The sequence below is a fragment of the Battus philenor genome, unplaced genomic scaffold (assembly GCF_028537555.1).
Source record: "Battus philenor isolate CCGP_79_NKW_IND1 unplaced genomic scaffold, ilBatPhil1.0.hap1 SCAF_12, whole genome shotgun sequence".
NCBI classification, from domain to species: domain Eukaryota; kingdom Metazoa; phylum Arthropoda; class Insecta; order Lepidoptera; family Papilionidae; genus Battus; species Battus philenor.
In genome coordinates, this window is record NW_027181674.1 from 4,994,554 (window position 1) to 5,016,451 (window position 21,898).

A 21,898-nucleotide genomic window follows, 5' to 3' on the forward strand; every position below is an offset into this window, starting at 1 on the left:
ATCAATGTGTACGTGTGTTTTAATATAAGTTTACAAACATTTTTTAATTTTTTAAAATACTTAAATTATTATTGATGTTTATTTTTTAAACTTTATTTGCTAGTTTTGTTTTATAGTTAACACTGAATTATTTAGATACGTATATTGTATTTTATTAAAAACATTTATTAATACAAATGTTCCTTAATTATTTTCCGTACTGACAGGTTTAAGTACACGTCATCGTCGTCACGTTACACTAAACTTGTTCAATGTTACAAGTAATAACTTACAATGAATAAAGCACGTGAACCGGAGCCTTTTGGGGCCGAAAAGTTCTTGTAAACACGGCGTGGGTAGGCACTCTACTAGTTGGACCACACAACATAGTAAAGGTTGTGAGAAATCGCTCGAATCTTAGCGGTTTTTGAGTGGGGCCTATACTATCGTTTGAAAACAAGAAGAAATAAATATCGTACATATAAAAAAAATTAAAAAATTAAGTAATCTTCATTTAAAACATCGGTGTAACATCAATATTTAAACTTTATATAAACGAAAAATATTTCAAAACAAACCGTATAAATTTTAGACTATGTAGAAGACCTGTAGAATAACAAGTCATCAACAGGGATAGGAAGTTTAAGTGGCCGCTGGGCTTAAAGTACCGAAGTAGAACGAAACCCATATGAATAGACTAGTTTGTTAAGGTCATCGGAAGACTTAATGCAGGCCGCTTCTCACCGGTTCTAGTTGAAATCTATGTCCAGAAGTGGACGTGCTGCCACTGAAATGATGCATTTAAACAGAGGCGTAACACCAACACCTAATAATAATTAAATAAAAAATATTTCAATGTGTACTAATCGAGACCTCTTGTATAAAATAAACTCTGTTAGGGTGTATGTATGTGAAAAAAATACAACGCTGTGATTTCTTATTGTCCTTGATAGAGTGAATTGCTTTACCTACATCTAGATGAGGCTTGATTTTACGATAGTCAAATAAAAGCCTTCAAAGAATTACCTCTAAATATGTACGTGCGAATGTCTTAATGAGATACAAAATATATGAGACTAAATAATACCATGCGTAGACCCTCTATATCCACCATCGCTCTACCAAGATTAAACTCTGTTGTATAGCAGAGGAAAACAACATTACATTGACTAGTGTTGTCAAAAACGCTGTACCGTTAATATAGCGCAGTAAGTTGGGGCCGAAGAATGTAAAATGAGCTTGAGCCACCGCCACGAGTTTTAACATAATACCGACAGTTCCTCCGTCTTCGCCGCGAGCGTACTAAAGGCACGGTACAGCGGTTTCGATAGCTATACAACACTTATTACAAACTCTGTCAATAACGAAACTTGGTAGAGCCACTATGACGGCAATAAAATATAATCTAATTTAAGTTGAATAAATAATTCGAATTTCGAATTGTGTTACTCTTAGTCCTCTCTTTTCAAATAATTTATTTATGTTATTATCCACATAATTCAGTTACCACAATGTACGCCATGAGAAGAATGCCAGAAGTGCGCATTTTTGAAGAAACTAATCAGATTGAGCTCTCCTAGATTGGCATCCTACAACTTAAAGCTACTAAGCGTCCAATTGCGTCTTGATCTGAGAAGATTCCAGAATAAATAATGGTTACTTTTACAATATCCGCGATACAGTACACCAATACATCACTTTTCATCGTGGTTACGTTCCTAAAATATACGACGCAAATTAAAACAACGCAATGCGAATAAATAGTTTCTATAGCAAACCATGTAAAGATCGAAGATAGATTCCGTGGTTACAAAAATGCTATTTTTTCAATGAAAATTGAACAAAGTAAACATTTAAAACACTAAAATAACAAAATTCTGTTACATAGATACAAAAAAAAAACTTAAAATTTAAAACAAAATAAACTTTTCAAATAATTTATAGAATATAAAGAAAATGAATCCTCGAGTTTTGATAGCATAGCTCAATAAGAAACAAGTTTTGCCATCTTTTAGAAATAAAAATTGAAGATTCGAACCCAAAAAACCGAAACTCTGAAATCTAACCGTATCTAATCACACAGTGATAATTAGTACTAATTAAGCAGCGACGCAACTGAAAACACAAAAGGAAACATGCAATTTAATCCCGAAATTTTTAATCATATAATTCAGTTACGCGATGACTTAACACCATAAAAGAGAATACCAATAAAGTTATCAAATTTTGTAATAAGGTTGAATAAATAGATAAATAAATAAGCAATTGGTAGTACAGGATGTCATAAATGAAAGTCGATTTTTCTCCCAAAACTTTATTTAACACAGTTACAAAAAGTGTTATCACAGGCTAACATGTCAACTAATAAATTTCATCATTAAAGCAAAGTAAAATGAACGCAATTAGTTACTTAACTGATAGTGTTACAAATTGTCGTGATTTTTACTGAAGCATGCACTGATGACTTAAAATATAATATTGTTCACATCTGTAATGAAACGTTTATTATAAACTCTTATCCAATATTGGTTTTCTGTTACAAAAACACTTACTACATTTGGTAAAATGGCTTAAGTAAATATAAAGAGATTACGAATCTTTCTATCTTATATGAAGGAACCGCTGCAACCTGTAAGAAAATTTATATTGAAATTACAACGTGTACAGAAACGAATAAACATTTTAATTTAATATATTAATACAAAAAATTACACCAAAACGGGGGAATCTACGGTAATTACTGTAATCTGTCCGAAGTGGCAGTGACCGGGATAATGCTGCAATGCTCGTTCCTAAATAGCACACGATTGTATCCAAAATGTGGTCGCTTACCTTTCATTTTTATCTCTACTCTGATTTACAAGGTGTTATGGTTGTGGAGAAGAAGGAAGAAACCACACAACAACACATGTTTTAAACAAAATTAAACATACTGATTTATGTATATACTACTTTTTGTCAGATATAGAACTAAATGAAAACCAACTAATCAAGCAACATTATTGCCAAAGATTGTTGATATTAAAATATTTATTTATTGACTCATATTTTACAGCTAGCGTAACAATAAATTTATTACAAACTAGATTCTCTGTTTGTATAATTCTTCTTTTAATTGTTTAATTGACACCAGTGGATTATATATTGTACGCTAACGCTGTCTATATAGACAATCGAATCGAATACAACCTTTTAAATTACAAAATATAAGTCATTAATTAATAAAAACTGCAAGTTTGACAAATTGTGATTTAAATTTCGAATAAAAGAATTTATCTGTATGATATAATTTTTCATCATTGACAACTAACATATTATATGTGAACAAACTGCATATAAATATACATAAATATAAAAATAAATTGTTTGATTAATTTTGGTTTAAAACAAATCTTTAGAAATTTCGTAAAATCCATTCTTATCTGACCTCGACTCGGCTAAAGGAATATTCTTAATAAATCTCAAGTCTCTGCGTTGTATAGCCTCAGAGGTATCGTGATGAGTCTATTATTTGTTATATAGTAAATAAAAAAATTATATATATATATATATATATATGTATTTATATATACACACACATACATACATAGACATAATATACTAAGCTTAGAAGAATTGTTCGAATGTAATTACCATTTGTTAGTTGCCGTCGGTATGCATGTGCACGTAGGCGGCGCTGTGATCGGAACACAGCCCGATTTTCTCACAGACTCCCTTGGTACCCAGATCTTCGATAATATGAATGATGCTGTCCCCATAAATCTCCATCATGGTGTGGCACTGTGGCAGATTAAAATGCTTTGATAAAAATTAAATAATATAGAAACCAAGAGTAGTTAAATTGATTGTTAACTTATAACCAATACCATTACAATTAACCCGGGTCAATCTGCGGCTTAGTTAAATATTTTTACAATAATAATTAAGTTGGGTAATTTACAACTAAAACCTACTTTTGCTTCTTGTACTAATGTCCTATGCGATCAAATAAATATGATAGATCAGCAAAAGACTACAGACTGGCAAACATGGAGTAGAACTTCAACCAAAGTGGACAAACGACCTTGTTGAGGTCGACCGCTTGGAATAGGTTCTATTGGAAATCTTTGGGATAGGTCTATGTTTGTCGATTTTATGACTGAAATGATAATGATGTCCAGAACAGAGCAAATATCTCTAGAGGGAAAAATTATAAAAGACTAAGAAGGAGCAACAACCTATATGATCATGAATCCTCTGCCAAAAGCAAAGAACTAATAAGACTCAGTTGTGGCATTGAAGTGACAGTAAAAAAAATTTTTTTGGGCAATTAACAGTTATTACTAACTAGTTTTCTAGATAAATTATAAAAAATGTTTAAAAGTACTTTTGTTTGTCTATAAACATAGATTTTTGGTTTAGATAATACTATAATATAGTTTGTTTGTTTGTAAAGTTCAATGTGAATGGTGAATTGCAAGCATTTTTGCACATTTAAAGATTATCTCAATCATATTCAGCCAGTAAGGTTCATACGGTCTTTTAAGAAATGGATATTAATGGCAATGACAGATTTATTTATTAAGGTACATCAGCAGTACACATAAGTTAAATGTAATTTAAAATTTACCACAAGCAATTGTTCTATTGTGTTCCTTTATAGCTGAGACAACATTAAAAATTCAAACAGACACTAGTGTCTTATACATATTTTTATATAACAAGAAACATTACATATACTTTTATTTATTTATTGCATATATTAATAGAAAATTGGTTCTTTTGGAAATCTATAGTGATGGTCTATGTCCAGCAGAGAAGGTGCTGCAGCCGAAATGATGAAGATACTGACCCTGTCAGAGTACTTGGCTGGTAGTAGAGCGCAAGATTTCTCCACCACGTGCACGATGTTGCGGTCCACCTTGTCATTGCTCAACACCTTCTTCACAGCCATCACGACCGTCTCGCAGACCGCGCAGTCCAGTATCGCCTCTGCTGGAATAACAAACTAATATTAATAATGACCAATGGTAGAATCCTCCAGCTAGATCTCTCTGCCGATTGAATCTAAGCAAGTCGAAGTATTTAAGACTAAGTTGTGCATCAATCATTTAGTTGGATAAAGTATTTATAAATCATTAATGTGTATTTAAAACAGCTGATTTATCATAATTTCATGCATAGGCCTCCGGTATAGATTTCCAATAGGCCCCCGTCTAAAGTGGTAATTGAGTAAAGACAGACATGACACTGTCTTGACACCTATTAGATAAAACAATAGCATACCTCTTACAATCTTTTAATTAGCCTTATTGTCAGAGTATAAAGATGTAAAAAACCTGTGTTAGGCAAGTAAAATTCGAACAAACCTTTGACTGTTCGCATGCCGGAGGGGTCACAAAGCTTCAACTCCTGGCATACTTCAGAGGGATCCAACTCCTGGGCCAGTAGACTGATCACGAGGTCCGAGTATTTCTCTACGAACTGGTCGCATTCGCTTCGAACCGACTTAGGCATTCGTTTGCATACACCGTGAACTATCTTCTTTATTTCGTCCTTGAAACAACAAAGCCTTACTTTGTACAATGTTTATAACAAAAACTAGGAAAAATTACTTATAAAACATAAGGAATAAAAAATATATCAAGCTCTTAGTAATGTAGTATTTCATTACATTGAAATGCTTATACAAATATACGTTACTTCAAAGGCAGCTCTGTGAACATTATATTAATATACTTTGTGCTACCGCGCTTTATATATGAGTGCAACGAGATGAAAAGAGAAGAGACCATTATTCTCAAAGTTCTGACAAATTGCCGTCAACACTCGCTAAAAGACTTGTTCTTTTTTCCTCGGACCCCCACTACACTGCTTTCCAAAAGCAGGGTAAAGAGGTTTCAGTAGCACTACAGTAATAAAACTGTACAGACGTTTATAAGATAGGAAAACAACGTATAACCAGAGAGAAATAAAAAATGGTATATATATATATATATATATATATAAATATATATATATACACCAATGTCTCTAATAATTTCATTTTCAACAAAAAAATCTCAAAATTGACACTCACTGCTTTTGGAGCTTCAGCTTGGGATGTTACTTTAGTTATTTCACTTGGAGGCAGTTAAAACTCTTAGTCCGGGTTGTCGGACATTTCGTATTATAAAGTGAATGCTACCATATTTGGATAAAATATTCCTATTGGTGCCAAACTTGAACCTTCCTATTTTATCACCTCATTTGTAACCCGCGAATACCGACCGAAGCCGGAATAATCGTCTTGTAGGCAGACAACGGACTACTAGTAACAAGTAAAGTGCAACAAGAATAACTCATGCACCAAACGACTGCAAAAAACCTAATGATATTCATGCAGTGCTACAAATAGCAATTTAACAATAAAAAAACAATCTTTATATTATTCCATATGGAAGACTAATGCGGTTACACATGTCTTATTTCAATAAGGATAGGGAACAACACTACTGCTGAGGTTTTGTGCTCCTAAAATTCTATAGATAGTCGTGTTCCTTTTAGTCAAAAGATAGTAAAGATATCCCACCAACAGTATAGTGAACCAAAAAGCTTTGAAGCCCCTAGAGCAGATATAAATACATTCGCTTATACGGATTAAAAGGTAGGAAAACAAAGGTGCTATCCACTTCAAAGTATATAAAGACTTACGTCATTGTGTTTGTCCTTGATCTGATCATCTATCTCCTTCATGACAAACTCGCAAATGACGCACACAGATTTCTGCTTGAGATGTTTCTTTGGACGTCCATTCACCGTGTGGTCGGGGATCTCGTTGGTACCTGGTGAACATCAGACACAATATAAAAAAATATCTAACAACCTTTCTTTTTCTTTCAATTCTGATCATCTCAAGTTTAAAAATGTGGTAAAGTAACGATATTTTAAATAAAATTTTTTGTGTTATTATCTCCGCTTTAGAAAGCGAGTGTTTCGACCGTCCACAATATGTCTACTATCTAACAGACAGTCAGGATACTATAAAAATATTTTGATGTAATTATGTTGGTAACACTAAAAGATTGAAAAACTGGCAAGTTTAAAAATAATATAACAATTTGAAAATAGAATTCTTGACTAATCTTTTCACATACGTTACACAATTCTGATATTTTTTTATACAAATAGGCTGAAGCTGAGAAAAAAAACATTGGGAATCTTTTTGTTCTTTAGTCTGACTTAGCAACACATTTGCACATAGAGTTTGATTTTTGGTATTGTTAATTCTTTTTTTCCTATTGTTTGTATGTTTTATGTACGGGTTTCATAAGAGATCGGTTTATGCCAAGAGTGACCATTTTGACCTTTTCAGGCCTTTAGGTCTTCCATTTATTAAAATAAATAAGCTATTAATTGTCCTCTGCCTTATAATGTTTTACCTACTGTTTACACAAAAGAAAGGTTGCAAAACCAGTGTTATTACTTTTATTCTGAACATATTTGCCTCTATCACGTGTGTCTCTGACACAGTACTTAAAAACTAGTTTATGTAAATTCTAGTATACATATAGTAAAAGTAATAAGTATTTCTTACTAATATCGCCGTCTACAGTTTCCAACATCTCTTTAGGCAGCATGGATTTCCTTCTGAAGTTATTCCTGTCACCTCTCATCTGCGGTTGCTCATGGTACTTGTCTATGGTCTGGCGGGTGATCTTCAAGGGGTCCTTGACCTTATCTTCGCACAGTTTAAGGAACACGCATATCTCTTGAGAATTCATATTGGCTACGAGCATCTCCACAAGTTGGTTGGAATAAGCATCCACAAAGTCCACGCACTCTGTGCGAAGTTTCGCCGATAGATGGCTGCACAGGCCGTCTAAGGCGCGACGAATACTTTCCTTAAATGTAAATTTAGATTATTAGTCACAAAGATTAAAAAATAAATGTATAATTATATATATTATATATAATATATATACAACTATTCGTCTGATAATAACGTCACATTATTAAATATCATTTTTCATTTAAAAGAGAACATCTGTTAAGATTCCCGCCAAATCTTCTCAGCAGATAAAATAATTGAAAAATCAAAAGTACGAGTTAATAAACCATCAATAAAGATAATTTGAATTTAAATGATACTCCTGCCATTATTACCTCACTGCGGTTGTTCTTGAGCATAGCTTCGAGTTGTTCAACAGCAAATAGGCAGAGAGGACAGTTGGACTTTTCCGAGTTGATGGAAACACGGCGAACTTCTTCCGTCTGAGGGCACAATCCCAACGCTGGACAAACCTACAAAATTTACAGGAATATATTATTATTGGATTTTTACAAATATCTTTTAAACGTATGTAAGAGTACAATAGCCATTCGAAGACATGACTACGTAACTATATGACAAAATCGGTTTTTGTGAGAACAGGTGAGACATAATTTAGTTAAATTTGGTAGGTATTAAATTTTACTATGATTATCCATTATTTTTAGGAAGTGATGTCTAAGTTTTGTAACGTAATATTTCCAAGTGGGGGGGGGTTCCTTGAAATAGTAACCTGGTGTGGAATGGAAATTTCGAGTGTCATATTTCATGAACAGACCATAATCACTGAAATATTTTTAAATATGTCAGCTACACAGCTGATATCAAGATTATTATGAATACCACAGCGGCTATTGCTACATGTTTACAATCAAAAATTTTATACGTGTTTTACTCAGCCATTGCACTATATTAGCGTCAAACTAATTTCCGCAATATGTGTTTTTCAAACATTTCACAATTTTGACTGTTATTTGTATTTACTCACCAATTTTCAATAAATTACTACTATGTAGGTGTTATAAAACTAAACTTAAGTTGAACTGAAGTGGTGAAAAATATGGTATAATGCTACCACAACAACTGTACCGCGACTTACGATAGTGCAGCAAAGTGGAGGTAGAAGAAAAAAGATTATGAGCGCCATCTATACCCTTGCCTTCTTTCCCTTCCATTTTTTGTCAGGATGTTTGTCATGCTATCAATGTATTTTTGTAGTTGCCATATTGAAAGTATTAACTTACACTAGATGGGTCAATCTCTTGCACCAGCAGCGCGATGACAGCGGGCCCGTACTCTGTGACGAACTGCTTGCACTCGCCATCCACCGACTCGGGCAGACTGTCGCACGCTTTGGATACGGCGGTCTTTATCGCGTCCTGGAGCACAAAATCTATATTTATAGCCTTTACTTATAAATAGCTTTGAGACACACTGGTACAGAGTAACGCGGCAAATTTTGAATTATCATCGCTCATAAATAGTGCAAGTATTGCCTTCAATTATTCATTCTGCACTTTTGACTTTTCAATCAGGAAGGATTAGAAAGGTTTGCCCGCTGAGGCCTTAAGGTGTGACCACAGACCGGCAAGTATGGCCAAGGACATACACCATTATGGTGAACCGCATTGCTGAGATCGTAGTAAGAAACTGGATGCAGGCTTCCAACCGGTCCTTATGAAAATCTAAAGAGGAGGCTTATGTCCAACAAGCGACGTTCCATGGCTGAAATGATGATGATAATGTGATTGGTATAGCGGAACTGATGGATGCTGGCTTTGTAGCCAGACAGGTAGACAGACGACTTTGCTATGGTCGTCGAAAGTCACTGGACACATGCCTAAATCAATGTGAATGGCCTATGCCTATCGAAGGTCTTACGGGTGAAAGAATGATCAGTTTAATACCAACGGACGTACTTATTAGACACTTTTCAATATCTGAGGATTATAGACAAACATACAATTCTTCAGGCTCTACTTTGTTAAAGTTTTAAGAAATTGTGCACGGTGGTATTGTCCGCAAACTGCATCATTTTAGTGAACAAGTGACCATTCTCTATGAGTACCTGTTATCCTCTATATGTGGAGGGAACGGTTTTAATACCTGTGTAAGAGATTGGTCGTCGAGTAAAAGTTCGTCGCAAAACACTGAATTCAATACTTGGCTTGTTCTTACTGTTCTTTGCTTCTTGCTAAATCTGGCTTCTTCATTTTGCCGCTATTTCTATACATTTTACGTAGTACAACTCCTGGGTGAGTAAACCCGCAACAGGTCTGCGTGTGGTATGTACTGTGCGAGCGAGACAGCACTAGGGATTGATTTTTAATGTACTATTGGTAGATTGGGCGATCCCCAATTTATATTGAGCAGTATCAGTATCTAAAATATATTTGGCATTGAAGCTGACCTCGGTACGAACGTCGCTCAGTTCCACTTGCAGATAGTGCAGGAAATACTGGCAGAAGGAACAAAGCGCCTTGTTCTGTGGTAGCGTCACGTACATTCGTTCTATGGGCAAAGGCGCTGCGGTCGACGGTTCTTCTGCACCCACGATGCGAACGTTTGTTTGCTTACTCGCCACTGGTACGCGGCCAACCTGAAATATATTATTTTTTTTTTTATTTCCTTAAAACGATAAACAATAATTACAAATAGCACTGGACACTCATTCGATCTTGCAGCGAAACTTCCAGTATAATCCACTCTATCGCTTTCCTGGTGACCTTGAGCTTTCTTATGAGTCCCATTGTAAGTGACCAACTCTCCATATGTCATCACTGGCAACTCCTTAGCTTTAATGACATTAGTTGTGTATTCTCGAGTTTTGACTCTGTTCACAGCAATAGAAACGCTCGCTATAAACAGATTTGGAGACATAAGGTTCCGTTGTGAATAACTTTTACATCGGACGTGTCTTTGAGAACAAGTAATTAAAAGTTTAATATTTTTTTTTTATAAATAATGACCTTCGAAGTAGTGTAACTATTGGCTTCATCAGCTCCTATGAGAACGGATGACCGTGGCAGAGTCTTAACTGCTAATTCCTTGGGGAGCAACACCGTAACAGGTACATCAATCTTCTTCGAGCACATGCCCATCAATGCGCAAACTTCATTTCCTTTTAACTCCGATACGAGGAATTTGTATATAACGGAGTAGTATTGCTCAACGAGGCTCAGGCATTCGGATTTGAAGGTGCCAGTTTGCTTGCAGAGACCTGTAATAAATGTATATCATTTAAATTTCAGAGAGTATAAAATAACACTTTCAATATAAGTTAAATGTACTGTAAGTCAGTTCTTATAAGGTTCTTTTTTATATGGCCTATAAGGTGCAACAATTTAAACCAGTTCATTTATTTGCAGTCTGGCCAAATTGTTGATTAAAGAATGCATATATGTTTACTATCTTAAATCCTTATTCTCTATCAAATCCTTTGTAATTTTATCTAAAATTGAAATATTGACTAATTATGAAATTCATTTTATGTCTAAAATATTTCAACACAACGGAATTGGAAAATTAATTTTCTAAATATAAAATTGACAAGATTTGGTTTTGGTAGTTGTGGTATAAATTTTTGTATCGAAAAATTTCGTAAGTTCAGTGGTTAAAAATATTGTGCAGAAAGAGACGAAAGGGCATAAAATTTACTAAAAGTATTTATGTGAGTGAAACAACAAATTTTTAAAAAAAGTATTATTTATCAAAAAGAGCCAGAGTTTTACAAGCTTCAAGGCACGAACGGCGTGTAAAACCGGAAATTAAGTCGAATATATTGAAATTATTAAAAAGGATTAAGAAGTAATTAAGTTTTATTTTGAAATATTTTTGTTCAAATACACATACCAATGAGAACACGATGGAATTCAGCCTCCGTAGTGTTTGCAACAAGCACATCACGGAGATGATTGACAACTTGTTCGCAGAACTCACACGGGACGTCACTAAACACATAAATGACAGAATATTGTACTATATATATATATAACTTAAATATTATTTACTCTTTTAATATATATTCTATTTCATATATTTCACGTTGTTCACTGTAACTGTAATGCATCACTCAATATTATAATTGTCCAATTAATATCTGCTTACATGTGTGTCTATAATACTGTATACCTTAATAGCATTGAATTATAAAGTTCATAGTTGAACCCATATTTTACGAAAATTTGGTTATAATAAACTTTTCATAACATTAATAAATAGAAGTCATGACAGATATTAGTTTGAAAATTTTTAATACTTATTAAATTAACTTAATTCTTAATAAAACATATATTTAAATTCAAATGAACTATCACAAATCAAATACGCCTTTTTACATGTCAAATTCACCTAATAAACTTTTAAATTACTGTTAGATTAATTTAAGATGGTTTTGCTAAACTTTCTATTACATAAAAAAAGGAATTTTACAATTAGTTGAATTTAACTTTATTTTATAATTATATATTATTTTTTATCAATAACACTTTAACAAAAATATAAGTATAAACGCAAATTAAATTTCTAAATAAATATTTTGTTTAATTTATTAATTGTACATGAGCTACCATAGCCTATATAACGTAAACAGACATTAGTATATAGAACTTACTCAGTGGCCTTCATATCTTCGAACTTCGTCTCTGGGAAGTCATAATCGTCGTGCGAATGGTAGCGGCTGGAACACTGTGCGCTGAGGTGGCAGATGCTAGCAGGAGTCAGATCCTTCTTCACGGCAGCGAGGATATTCTCGTAGTATTTGAATACCAGCATCGAACACGAGTCCGACAGAGAGCTCATTTGTCCACACACCTATTCAAGTTTACCATCACGTTATGATTACATTTGAATGTTTATTTATTTACACTTTTTGTACGCCATAGACAATAAATAGAGAAATAATAAAGAAACGATTCATATGGAACAAGAGGCGGTCTTATCGTTCAAGGCGTTCTCTACCAGACAACCTCTGGATGGAGTTGAGAGACATGAAGGACAAATATGTGTATATATACGTATATACACACACATATATAGATAAATATATTTACGTTTATTTACTTAATATTTTACAAATACATGCCGTAACCATAAACGAGGAAAAGAGCTACATACATGTCATTGACATAAACACATCGATTTCTTTCTATAACTAAAAAACTGCTTATGTAATATCGATTTTATTATAGTTCCAAAGAAGTCGTCTGTCCAGAAAACGTAATCGGTCTTTTAATTTTCTATTTCTCAAATGACTGTTTTGAGCTTTGTTTGCAAATAGTAGGAATATAAATCTTTCAACTGCATTCATTGGGCACCCCTGTAGTAATAATTCCAGTAGTAATAATTTTTTTTAACTCGTAATACATTAAATACTTTATACTTTATACATATCTTAATTTACATTACTTAACAAGTAACGGAGAAACTTATTCTAGGGATTTCTCTATTACAATCAATAATGAAGGAATCCGTAGATGAACGAAGAAAGTAAGCGATATAGCCCAATGGATTGCTAAGATATAGTGGCTGCCGGGTCCCTAAGGTTCCGTAACAGAACACAGATTGGCAAGCGCAGTATAGGAACTACTCCCGCAAACAAACTCCATAATTATTTCATCGGTTTACGTTGGATACAGGGTACTTCCAACTATTGTAAATCTATGGGGAAGACCTATGTTCAGCAGTGGATGTCCTGGGGCTGAAATGACAATGATGACATAACTCATATAAAAACCAAAGCTAAGATTTTTGATTGCAAGCTTTTGCAATAAACATACTTGCAATAATCCAATGAGAAAATCTTCGTAAGAGGTAGCGTCGAACCTCTTCCTCAGCACTCCGACAGTTGTTCTGCAATTGTTGCAACCAGCACGAAGCTCTAGTTTCTTGTTCTGAAAAAACAATCACGAGTGGGATGAATCCTAAATATTTATAGCACTATAAAAATTTATGTAGTGCCCGCTTGAATACCGCGGTCGAGATCGGTCGAGATTGGATCGTGGGTGACGACAAATATATATTTTCCTAGAATTTTCCAATAAAAAGTAGTACAATGTACAATAGAAAAGAATAAGATACAGAAGTAAGACAAAAAGGGCCGATCATAATCCCAAACTAGTCATGAATAAAGCAAAATAGGTTTAATAAATAAGAAAAAATAATAAAATAGCTATAATTGTAGAAAAATAACACTAGAAATAAAATTTAAAATGAATAGTAAAATGTAAATAAAATCGAAAAATTGTGTCAAAAAATCTAAACAGTGACAATGTAGTAAACTGTGGTCTAGAAGCGAAGATGAGGGAAGGAAGGTGATGCGCGGAAAACGATTTGAATGTGAAAGATAGAGACTGAGAGGGACAGAAGAAAATTGTAATATAAGAGATTGCGAAGGATAAAAGGAGAAAGTGAAATAAAAGAACAAAATACTTTAGCCGGGTTATAACGTCCCTGCCCCACACATGGCAGGGGGAACGAGAGGTCCCAAAAAGGGCTATGAAAAAAATTGTGAAATGGCTTCCGTATGCATATATATATTATTAAGGCATCTACAATAAAAATCAACCGCTTTAATGTCCCATGCTCAGTTTTAAAACTTTATTTGGACGTATATTTACCTAAAGCTAAAATATTAGCATTTATGTAAAGCCATTAGTATCAAAATAGATGACACAAAAAGAACAGACCATCTATTTATTTTATTTAATATTGTTTATTGTACACGCTAGGATAAATTTAAATAGTTTCATAATAATAAACAAAAAAAATACAATGGACGGTCTTATCACACAAGGCAATCTCTTGCAGACAACCATAGTGTGGAAAAGATAGAAGTATAAATAATAGGCAGTTAACCTGTACAAAACATGTATATAAACATACATAAGTACATGTAAATACATGTAAATAACAAATATGCTTATATTAAATAAGGTATAATACATATTATAAATATAAAACAATAATAAACAAAAACATCAAACTGATTTTGGAGTGTGAGTAGATAGTGAGATGGATAAAATTTGAATTTTATTGTTGTATTCTTAAGGTTGATTTTTTAGAACAGGTGGCCATGGGGCCTTTAGGAGTCACAACGACCTTTTTAAAGTCAACCGGCCCTGTTGGAAATCTAAACGGACGCTATGGACGTCCTCGGGCTGGAACGATGACGAATATGTTATAGAGAGGCGTATAAATACATTTTAATTGATACTCACATAGTCTTCGAGCATGAGATCGATCCTCGCGCTATTGCATAGTCCGGCCACGGAGCAGACCGTCTGTGGGTTCATCTCCGACGCCAGTGTCTCCACCAACTCCGGCACGAAGTCATCAGCCAGCGCAATACATTCCTTACGCACCAGCTTTATTGGAATCAGCTTGCACGATCCTTCGAACACCTCTTTCAGCTCCTCCTAAACAATAACAAAAATTTAATCTTTATTAATTGAAATTCCATTTTTAAGTGCATAAATCTCGCAGGGCTTGACTAATTTGGTAAAAAAAAAACTAAAAAATCTAAACATAAATACCTGTGTCATCAGAAACGCATGTGGAAGGTTTGTAGGGTACGAAAAATAAAGTATAGTACAAAATAATACATTTCTTTATCCATTTATAAAGATTACAATCACCTGCCAGCAGTCAAATATTTGACGTCAATCAAAACTAAAAAAAATAAAGGTATCTTGCAAAACTATCAATACGAAACAAAACGAAAATATAACTACATTATTACTAAAGTCCAGTTTGAAATTAAAAAACCTTTATTTGTCAAATTAATAAAATGGATCGTGCGAACGAATAGCATGTTTTTAAGGTAATTAATTTCAATAAAATAATAACTTATTTAATTAAATCGACTTTCGATACACGCTATAAAATACAATTGACTAATAAATTATGCAGTACCATTATAGGTATATATAACAATGTTTATATTATTTTTGAAACAGGTTATTATGATGATGACTGATTTGCATGCTGTATTAATTCAATAAATACAAGATTTAATTATAAGTGTAAAAGCCTTAAGGTAGTGAATGTATATCTCATTTGCTACCACATAATGTATGGTACACCTCATCAAAAAATCAATGATGTCAAAAATAATATATAATAAACATCAAAATACAGATTACTGCGTATTAAAATAACTATTGTTTACTATCTGACCCTGTGTATTTCTACTGCCAGAAGTTATTGGCCTGTCGCATATAATTCGAGTTTAAGACTGTTCACTTAACATATTTTTTTATGACGGAAGCTATTGGGGGCCTTTCGTACCCCTATTTATGGTGGGACAGGGACTTTATTTGCAATTTAATTTTTCATATGATTTTTTATTTTCTCTCTCTTCTTTCATATTTTACTTTCTCTTTCGGTCTAATATCTATCTTTCATGCTAAATTTCTACTTTCTTACCCTTTTGCTCTGTTCATCTATCATTCTTTCCTCTTTTCTTTTGACATTTTTTCATCTTCCATTTTAATTTTACATTTTTACTTATTTTCTATAATACATTATATATCACATTTGAGTTTTATTTTATCACATTTTATCAAATTTCTTATTGTATATTTGGATTTTTATTTTTTTGTATAACGTTTTTAACTATTTTCTTGCAACAAGCGAGGAATTCTTTCCTAGTTTCTTTTTCGCCTATCAGGGAGGCTATTGTCTCCTCCCTGATTTTAACGCCAGCACTTAACATATTGTAATAGTTGGAAATAGGTGAGAAGCTTTTTGCGAAAAAATGAGCTATATAATTCGCGCTGTACTATATATAAGACGCGTCAGATCGCTGCCAACAATTAATAAAATGGTAAAAGACTACTTCCTTCGCCTCTAAAATAGAATATCGTGTAGCATCTCCTAACTATTCGTATTCATGTAGTACCTTTTACACGTAAATATTTGTATATATGTATATCTATGTGTGGATATGTATGTATGTATATATGTATACGTAAGTATACTTGTATGTGTGTAGTAGTGTATGTATTTGTATGTACGTACACCCTAAATTGCCCTATCTTTCATGTCAAGACCGCCTCTTGTACCATATGAATTGTTTCATTTTTTCTTTCCTCTATTTATTTTCTATGGTGTATAAAATGTATTAATAAAAAATAAAATATAATATTCATTCACCCGATTTAAATCTTATAAAACTATAATCAATAACTTTGTATAATTGTATCCTTGGAACTAACATTATTTTAAACTATAATAATACAAAAGTTTATATAAAACCTTTAGCAATACTTTTGCTATCTGTATAAAAATGTATTTTGTCACGAGAAACATGAAAGAATAAAGTAGACTAAAGGTCGATTTATCTGTTATCGGTCAGTGACAGAGGTCAGTCTCGACTGGAATGATCGGTTAGTGTAAACAAACAACGTGTTAGTTTAGTTATTTATTTTATCTTTCGTGCATGATGTTAACCGCCAATAATATTATTATATTTTGTAACCACATTGTTATGTACAACAATCATTTAAACGTAAAATATTTAGCCATATAAACATGTTGTTGCAATTAAGCCTTGTTTTTTTTTCACTAACACAAAATGTTTCGCAATATATATAAAATAGTGGTCAGAGTTCCGAGATACCTTCAATGCTACTGTATATCAAAGCAATTTGAAACCAATTTTAATATATACGAGTAGATATTTGCGCAGTAGTTCACGAGGAATTATTGGAAGTCATCAGCTCACAAGATTATACCGACAGCAGTTATGTATTAGCGGGGCAAGCTTCGTTCTTCAACATTTGAGGGCTTTATTTGAGATCAAGTGTTCCATCAACTACTTCAGGTTTAAGGAGCCGACTATACAATATGAGTAACCATCTCAGAACATTAAATTCGTCACAGGGCACCCGTACATACTTGTTTGTCACAGGGCACCTGTACAATACGTTATCCAACCTCATTTGAGAATCCAAAGTCGCTCAAGGAGCTAATAAGAGAGCTATGCTAGGAATTTCTTTATGAAATAGAATAAGGAATGAGGAGATCCATAGACGAACACGCCGCCCACACCGAATAAAATGACAATTGTCATTATAATTTTTATTAAGTTTTTAAATCTACGAGTTCCGAACACATCATGTCAATTTTTTCCATAATTTTCTAGCTAATAAATCCGGAGATACGCAAAGTTATCTTTTCATCTCTAAATAAACAAGGTAAATTACAAGCAAGAATAAAAGGTATTTTTCGGTATAAAATTTGCTTTCGAACAATAAAAATATTATAATTGTTGAAGTGCATTAACTTTTACGTTATAACCAAATATTTAATTTTTCGTCTCTCTTGAAAATTTGCAGTTCCGGATTTATTCATTGAACAGATAAAAAAACGAATCAAAGAAAGTCTTGAAGGCTATACGGGAAATAGACTTTTCTAACAGTTTCGAAGACTGAAGAAAGCGTTGGCAAAAATGCGTTTTATCGTACGGGGATTACTTTGAAGGAGATGAAATAGATTTGGAAGAATAAATAATTTATTTACATTTTACAAACAAATTCATGTTACTTTTTTATCGCAGTACTATAAGGATACGTACGCAACTACTATTATTTAACTTAGGTCTCCAACGATCATCTAAAAATCGAGAAGATATTTAATGTTTGCTTCGATTCGGGGTTGGATAAAAGCTACGCTACTAAACGATATAGGAAAGCTAACATATTAATATAATTTCTTTGCGGAGTCACATGAGTCCCCCTTTAAGTATTTAATATACTCGTGAAAAGACACTCTGAATGTAGAAACGAATCTCAAAACACAAACTGCAATCCATTGCTACGTACTTAATTTAAATGATTAGGTTTAATAGTGTATGTATACATGCATATTTATATGTAATACAGGTCAAAAGAAATATAATTATAATATTTGTACCAACCGAGCCAAATGACGTATTAATAACAAACAGTAAGAACACCTAGTTTTCTGCATTACTCATAAACGATTCATTTTATGACTGATGACGAATTATTACTATATATTAGTTCATTAGAATATATTTCTATACTTCGTAACACATAGATTGGTTGTATAAAGGCTTTAAAATTGTGAAAGTATAGCTCATTTATATCGTACAATCCTAATTAAAAATCAATGGCTTCATAAATAATACATAACCTAGTGATAAAAAAAAACGTTTTCAAAATTCGAACTTATTATAATCATAGACACACTACAAGACAGACCTCTCCCAAAGTTCGCCGAGGTCTTAACCTGTCCGCATCCAAAGGCATCGCGCGACCTTATATCGTTGGTCCATCTAGTAGGGGACCACCTACCCAGGCCACGTCTATCAATTAGTGGTCTCCACTCTAGAACCTTTTCGACCCTAACAGCCTTAGGTTACACGAGATTTAAATTCGTATAACTGCTTAATATAATTAATTATTGCTTATTATTCGGTCCGTGTAGACTTTGCACTGCCAGTAGTTATTGACCTGAGGCATCTCAATAGAAATAATTAATATTTTAAAATCATCACTTTATACAGTGTGATTGGAGTTTTAGAAACTTCATATCTTTTTTCCGAGAAATTCAGTATTTAATTTACTCCTTAAAAACCTTCACGCCTATTATCATCATCCTGTATAGTGTGCGATCCCTTGATGGTCTAAAATTTCTGGCCAAAAGGTCCGTTTTGCGAAAGAGAGAAAATTGGTAATTTAAAAAGACTATCCTCATGATTTTATTTACTTTAGTGCCTAGGTCATACGCTATACTCTGTAAATATGACATAAATTTTTAAAACAGAAAAAATATAACAATATTTAATTGCTAATGTTTTAATAACTACGCTTTAGACCTACTGAATTTGCTTTAGACTGCTTCATACTGAAATTATAATTTTACTGTTGTTTACAATTTTTGGCTTTTACCTTTGGCCAGTCAGTTTGTTAGGACCTAGTGAAACTGCTATAGGTTGCAACCTTTAAGTTGAAAAAGAGTGATCTAATGAGATATCTTGTGACGTTTACCTGTGTTTCATTGCTCTGCAGCTGATCCCGGGCCTGCTTCACCATGTCTGTGCAGATCTTGCAAATGTCGTCATTGTCCTGGGGATACTCCATACGCGGCCATACGCGACTTACGCAGTGGTGCGTCGCTTTGCATTCTCGCCCAGTGCTATATAAACACAATGCATTATTTAAAACATTCCTATGTAATAAGTGCCCGAGTCGTAGTTTGAACCTCTCAGATAACCATAATAAATCCATTGGTAAGTAAGGAAATATAGAGAAGATAGTTATCAAGTGATTTAAGTTGTTGAAAATTGATGTACATATTTTTTTTTAAATTACTCTTTCCCCATCTTGTTTCCTGAACGGGAATATACACCCTCCTACTTTCATCCTCCCTCTCTCATCGTTCACAATTTCTCTCTTTATTTCCTCTTACATCCTTCATATTCTCTATCATTCAGCATACGTTCAACATACAGCATTCACCCACAGTACATTTGCGCATCGCCTGCCATCTCTCGCCACACTTCCTGTTACGCGGTTTAGTTATGCCTAATTACGTCACCCATCACCCTGTAAAAAACCGCATGAAAATGTGGCGGCTCTTCTACTCTTCCAAAAGGGAAGCGATGTTGCCGCAAGCAATCTAAGACCTCCATATACGTGGCCTCCACCGCGACCTGGTCCACCGCTGGGTCACAGATCCACGAGGAACTCCGTTTGAGCTTAAACCTATACTTTGAGTGATCCCCGTGACCCATGAACATTTTGGCCAGACACGAGTCCAGCTCGACTGTGCCCAGTACATGGTAATGTACATATCACAGACTACTTATAATACAAAGTACTTATATTTGATGTAATATAACTTTTGAAAATGGGCCACGTTCCTAAGTAAAGATTTGACGCAAGGAGGTTAAATGTACTTATAAATAATATATAAATTATAAAAATAACTACGTACAATAGTAATACATAAACTAGACAGAATACAATACATGCATATGTACAGTGATAAATAGAATCATAACAATATTTATTTGACAAATATTAATTTTACGCAACACATGCTGTGTCGCCTTACGGATAAGATACATATTGTTTTGTACTATATTTTAATGTTAGCCATAATCACAATTTTGATATGAGATGTAAACGTATGAAAATATCTCTGGAACCATAAGGCTTAGAGACTTGAAGTTAGGTGGGAATATTAAATCAAATTTAGCCGAAAGTGGCGTTAAGGAGGCAAAAGAAAAAATATAACTTTTCCAAAATTAAAGATATAATTTACCTTATACATAAGAATAATAATTTTTTCATGTAGATGATATTGCTTTGACAAGAATAATATTTCGCTTTGACATATACAAGGATGATTTATAATGCGTTCTTATAAACGGAACTTCGTTCTAAGGTCGGTAGTTCCGCAAAATAATTAGTGCGTCTCAGCCGCGACAATAGCCCGCTTATGCAACAATAGGATCATTGTTCGACTGCCGACTTCGCGTAGATTATCTTTTTTCAACGGCTTCGCGAACTGTAAGTCGCGTGTTTGATTTAAATTGGTGTTCCAATTTCAAAAGGTCGCTTGTGATATTCAATGTGAGAATTCAAACATTGATTTGTGCTGGATTTAAACAAGGAGGTTTTATGTCTCCACTTCGCTATTTGAACACATGACAGTTGTATAAGAATATCTTATTTAAAAAGATGTAATGGTAATATAAAATCAATTGGACATGGTAATACAAGATGTAAACAAGCTTATCAAAAAGACGTACGACTATTTAAAAAAAAACTAACTTCAATGTTGCCAATTGTAGTTTATGCGTTATATGAGAATTAATAAATCGTTGAAACATCGACCGTTGTTTTAATTATCCTAACCTATATTATCACGTCGGTGAAAGTTTTAGAAAGATTTTACCGATTTTATTTTTGTTTGGATTTTGCTTACATAAGCATGTGCAATTTAGAATGAGACAGCTGCAATCAGGAGCCCTATACATGACGCCTTGAAGACCACATATTTAGATGACGCAAGCTTAGAGTGTCCCTCTACGACTCCCTGAACCAGGACACTTCAATTTTACTGTAAAGAATTGGACTGTCCTGGTTGAGGGAGTTA

General features: G+C 33.5%; 1 protein-coding gene across 2 annotated transcripts in view; it reads right to left on the reverse strand.

Moving 5' to 3' along the window:
- Positions 1-2,288: 2,288 nt before the first annotated feature.
- Positions 2,289-21,898, reverse strand: part of Sap-r (Saposin-related) — a 36,422-nt gene continuing 16,812 nt past the window's right edge. Inside the window, exons 7-21 of one of the 2 annotated variants that reach the window (XM_068776347.1) lie at positions 19,783-19,930; positions 14,986-15,183; positions 13,546-13,659; positions 12,381-12,580; positions 11,621-11,718; positions 10,738-10,988; positions 10,179-10,367; positions 9,013-9,147; positions 8,104-8,241; positions 7,535-7,841; positions 6,652-6,782; positions 5,328-5,514; positions 4,811-4,950; positions 3,613-3,759; positions 2,289-2,608 (exon numbers count right to left, since the gene is read on the reverse strand). In XM_068776347.1, the coding sequence (XP_068632448.1) occupies positions 3,619-3,759; positions 4,811-4,950; positions 5,328-5,514; positions 6,652-6,782; positions 7,535-7,841; positions 8,104-8,241; positions 9,013-9,147; positions 10,179-10,367; positions 10,738-10,988; positions 11,621-11,718; positions 12,381-12,580; positions 13,546-13,659; positions 14,986-15,183; positions 19,783-19,930 (2,377 nt within the window). In that variant the 3' untranslated portion in view covers positions 2,289-2,608; positions 3,613-3,618. Of the gene's footprint in view, positions 2,609-3,612; positions 3,760-4,810; positions 4,954-5,327; positions 5,515-6,651; positions 6,783-7,534; positions 7,842-8,103; positions 8,242-9,012; positions 9,148-10,178; positions 10,368-10,737; positions 10,989-11,620; positions 11,719-12,380; positions 12,581-13,545; positions 13,660-14,985; positions 15,184-19,782; positions 19,931-21,898 lie in introns of both variants that reach the window. The other variant, XM_068776346.1, reaches the window with a different exon arrangement.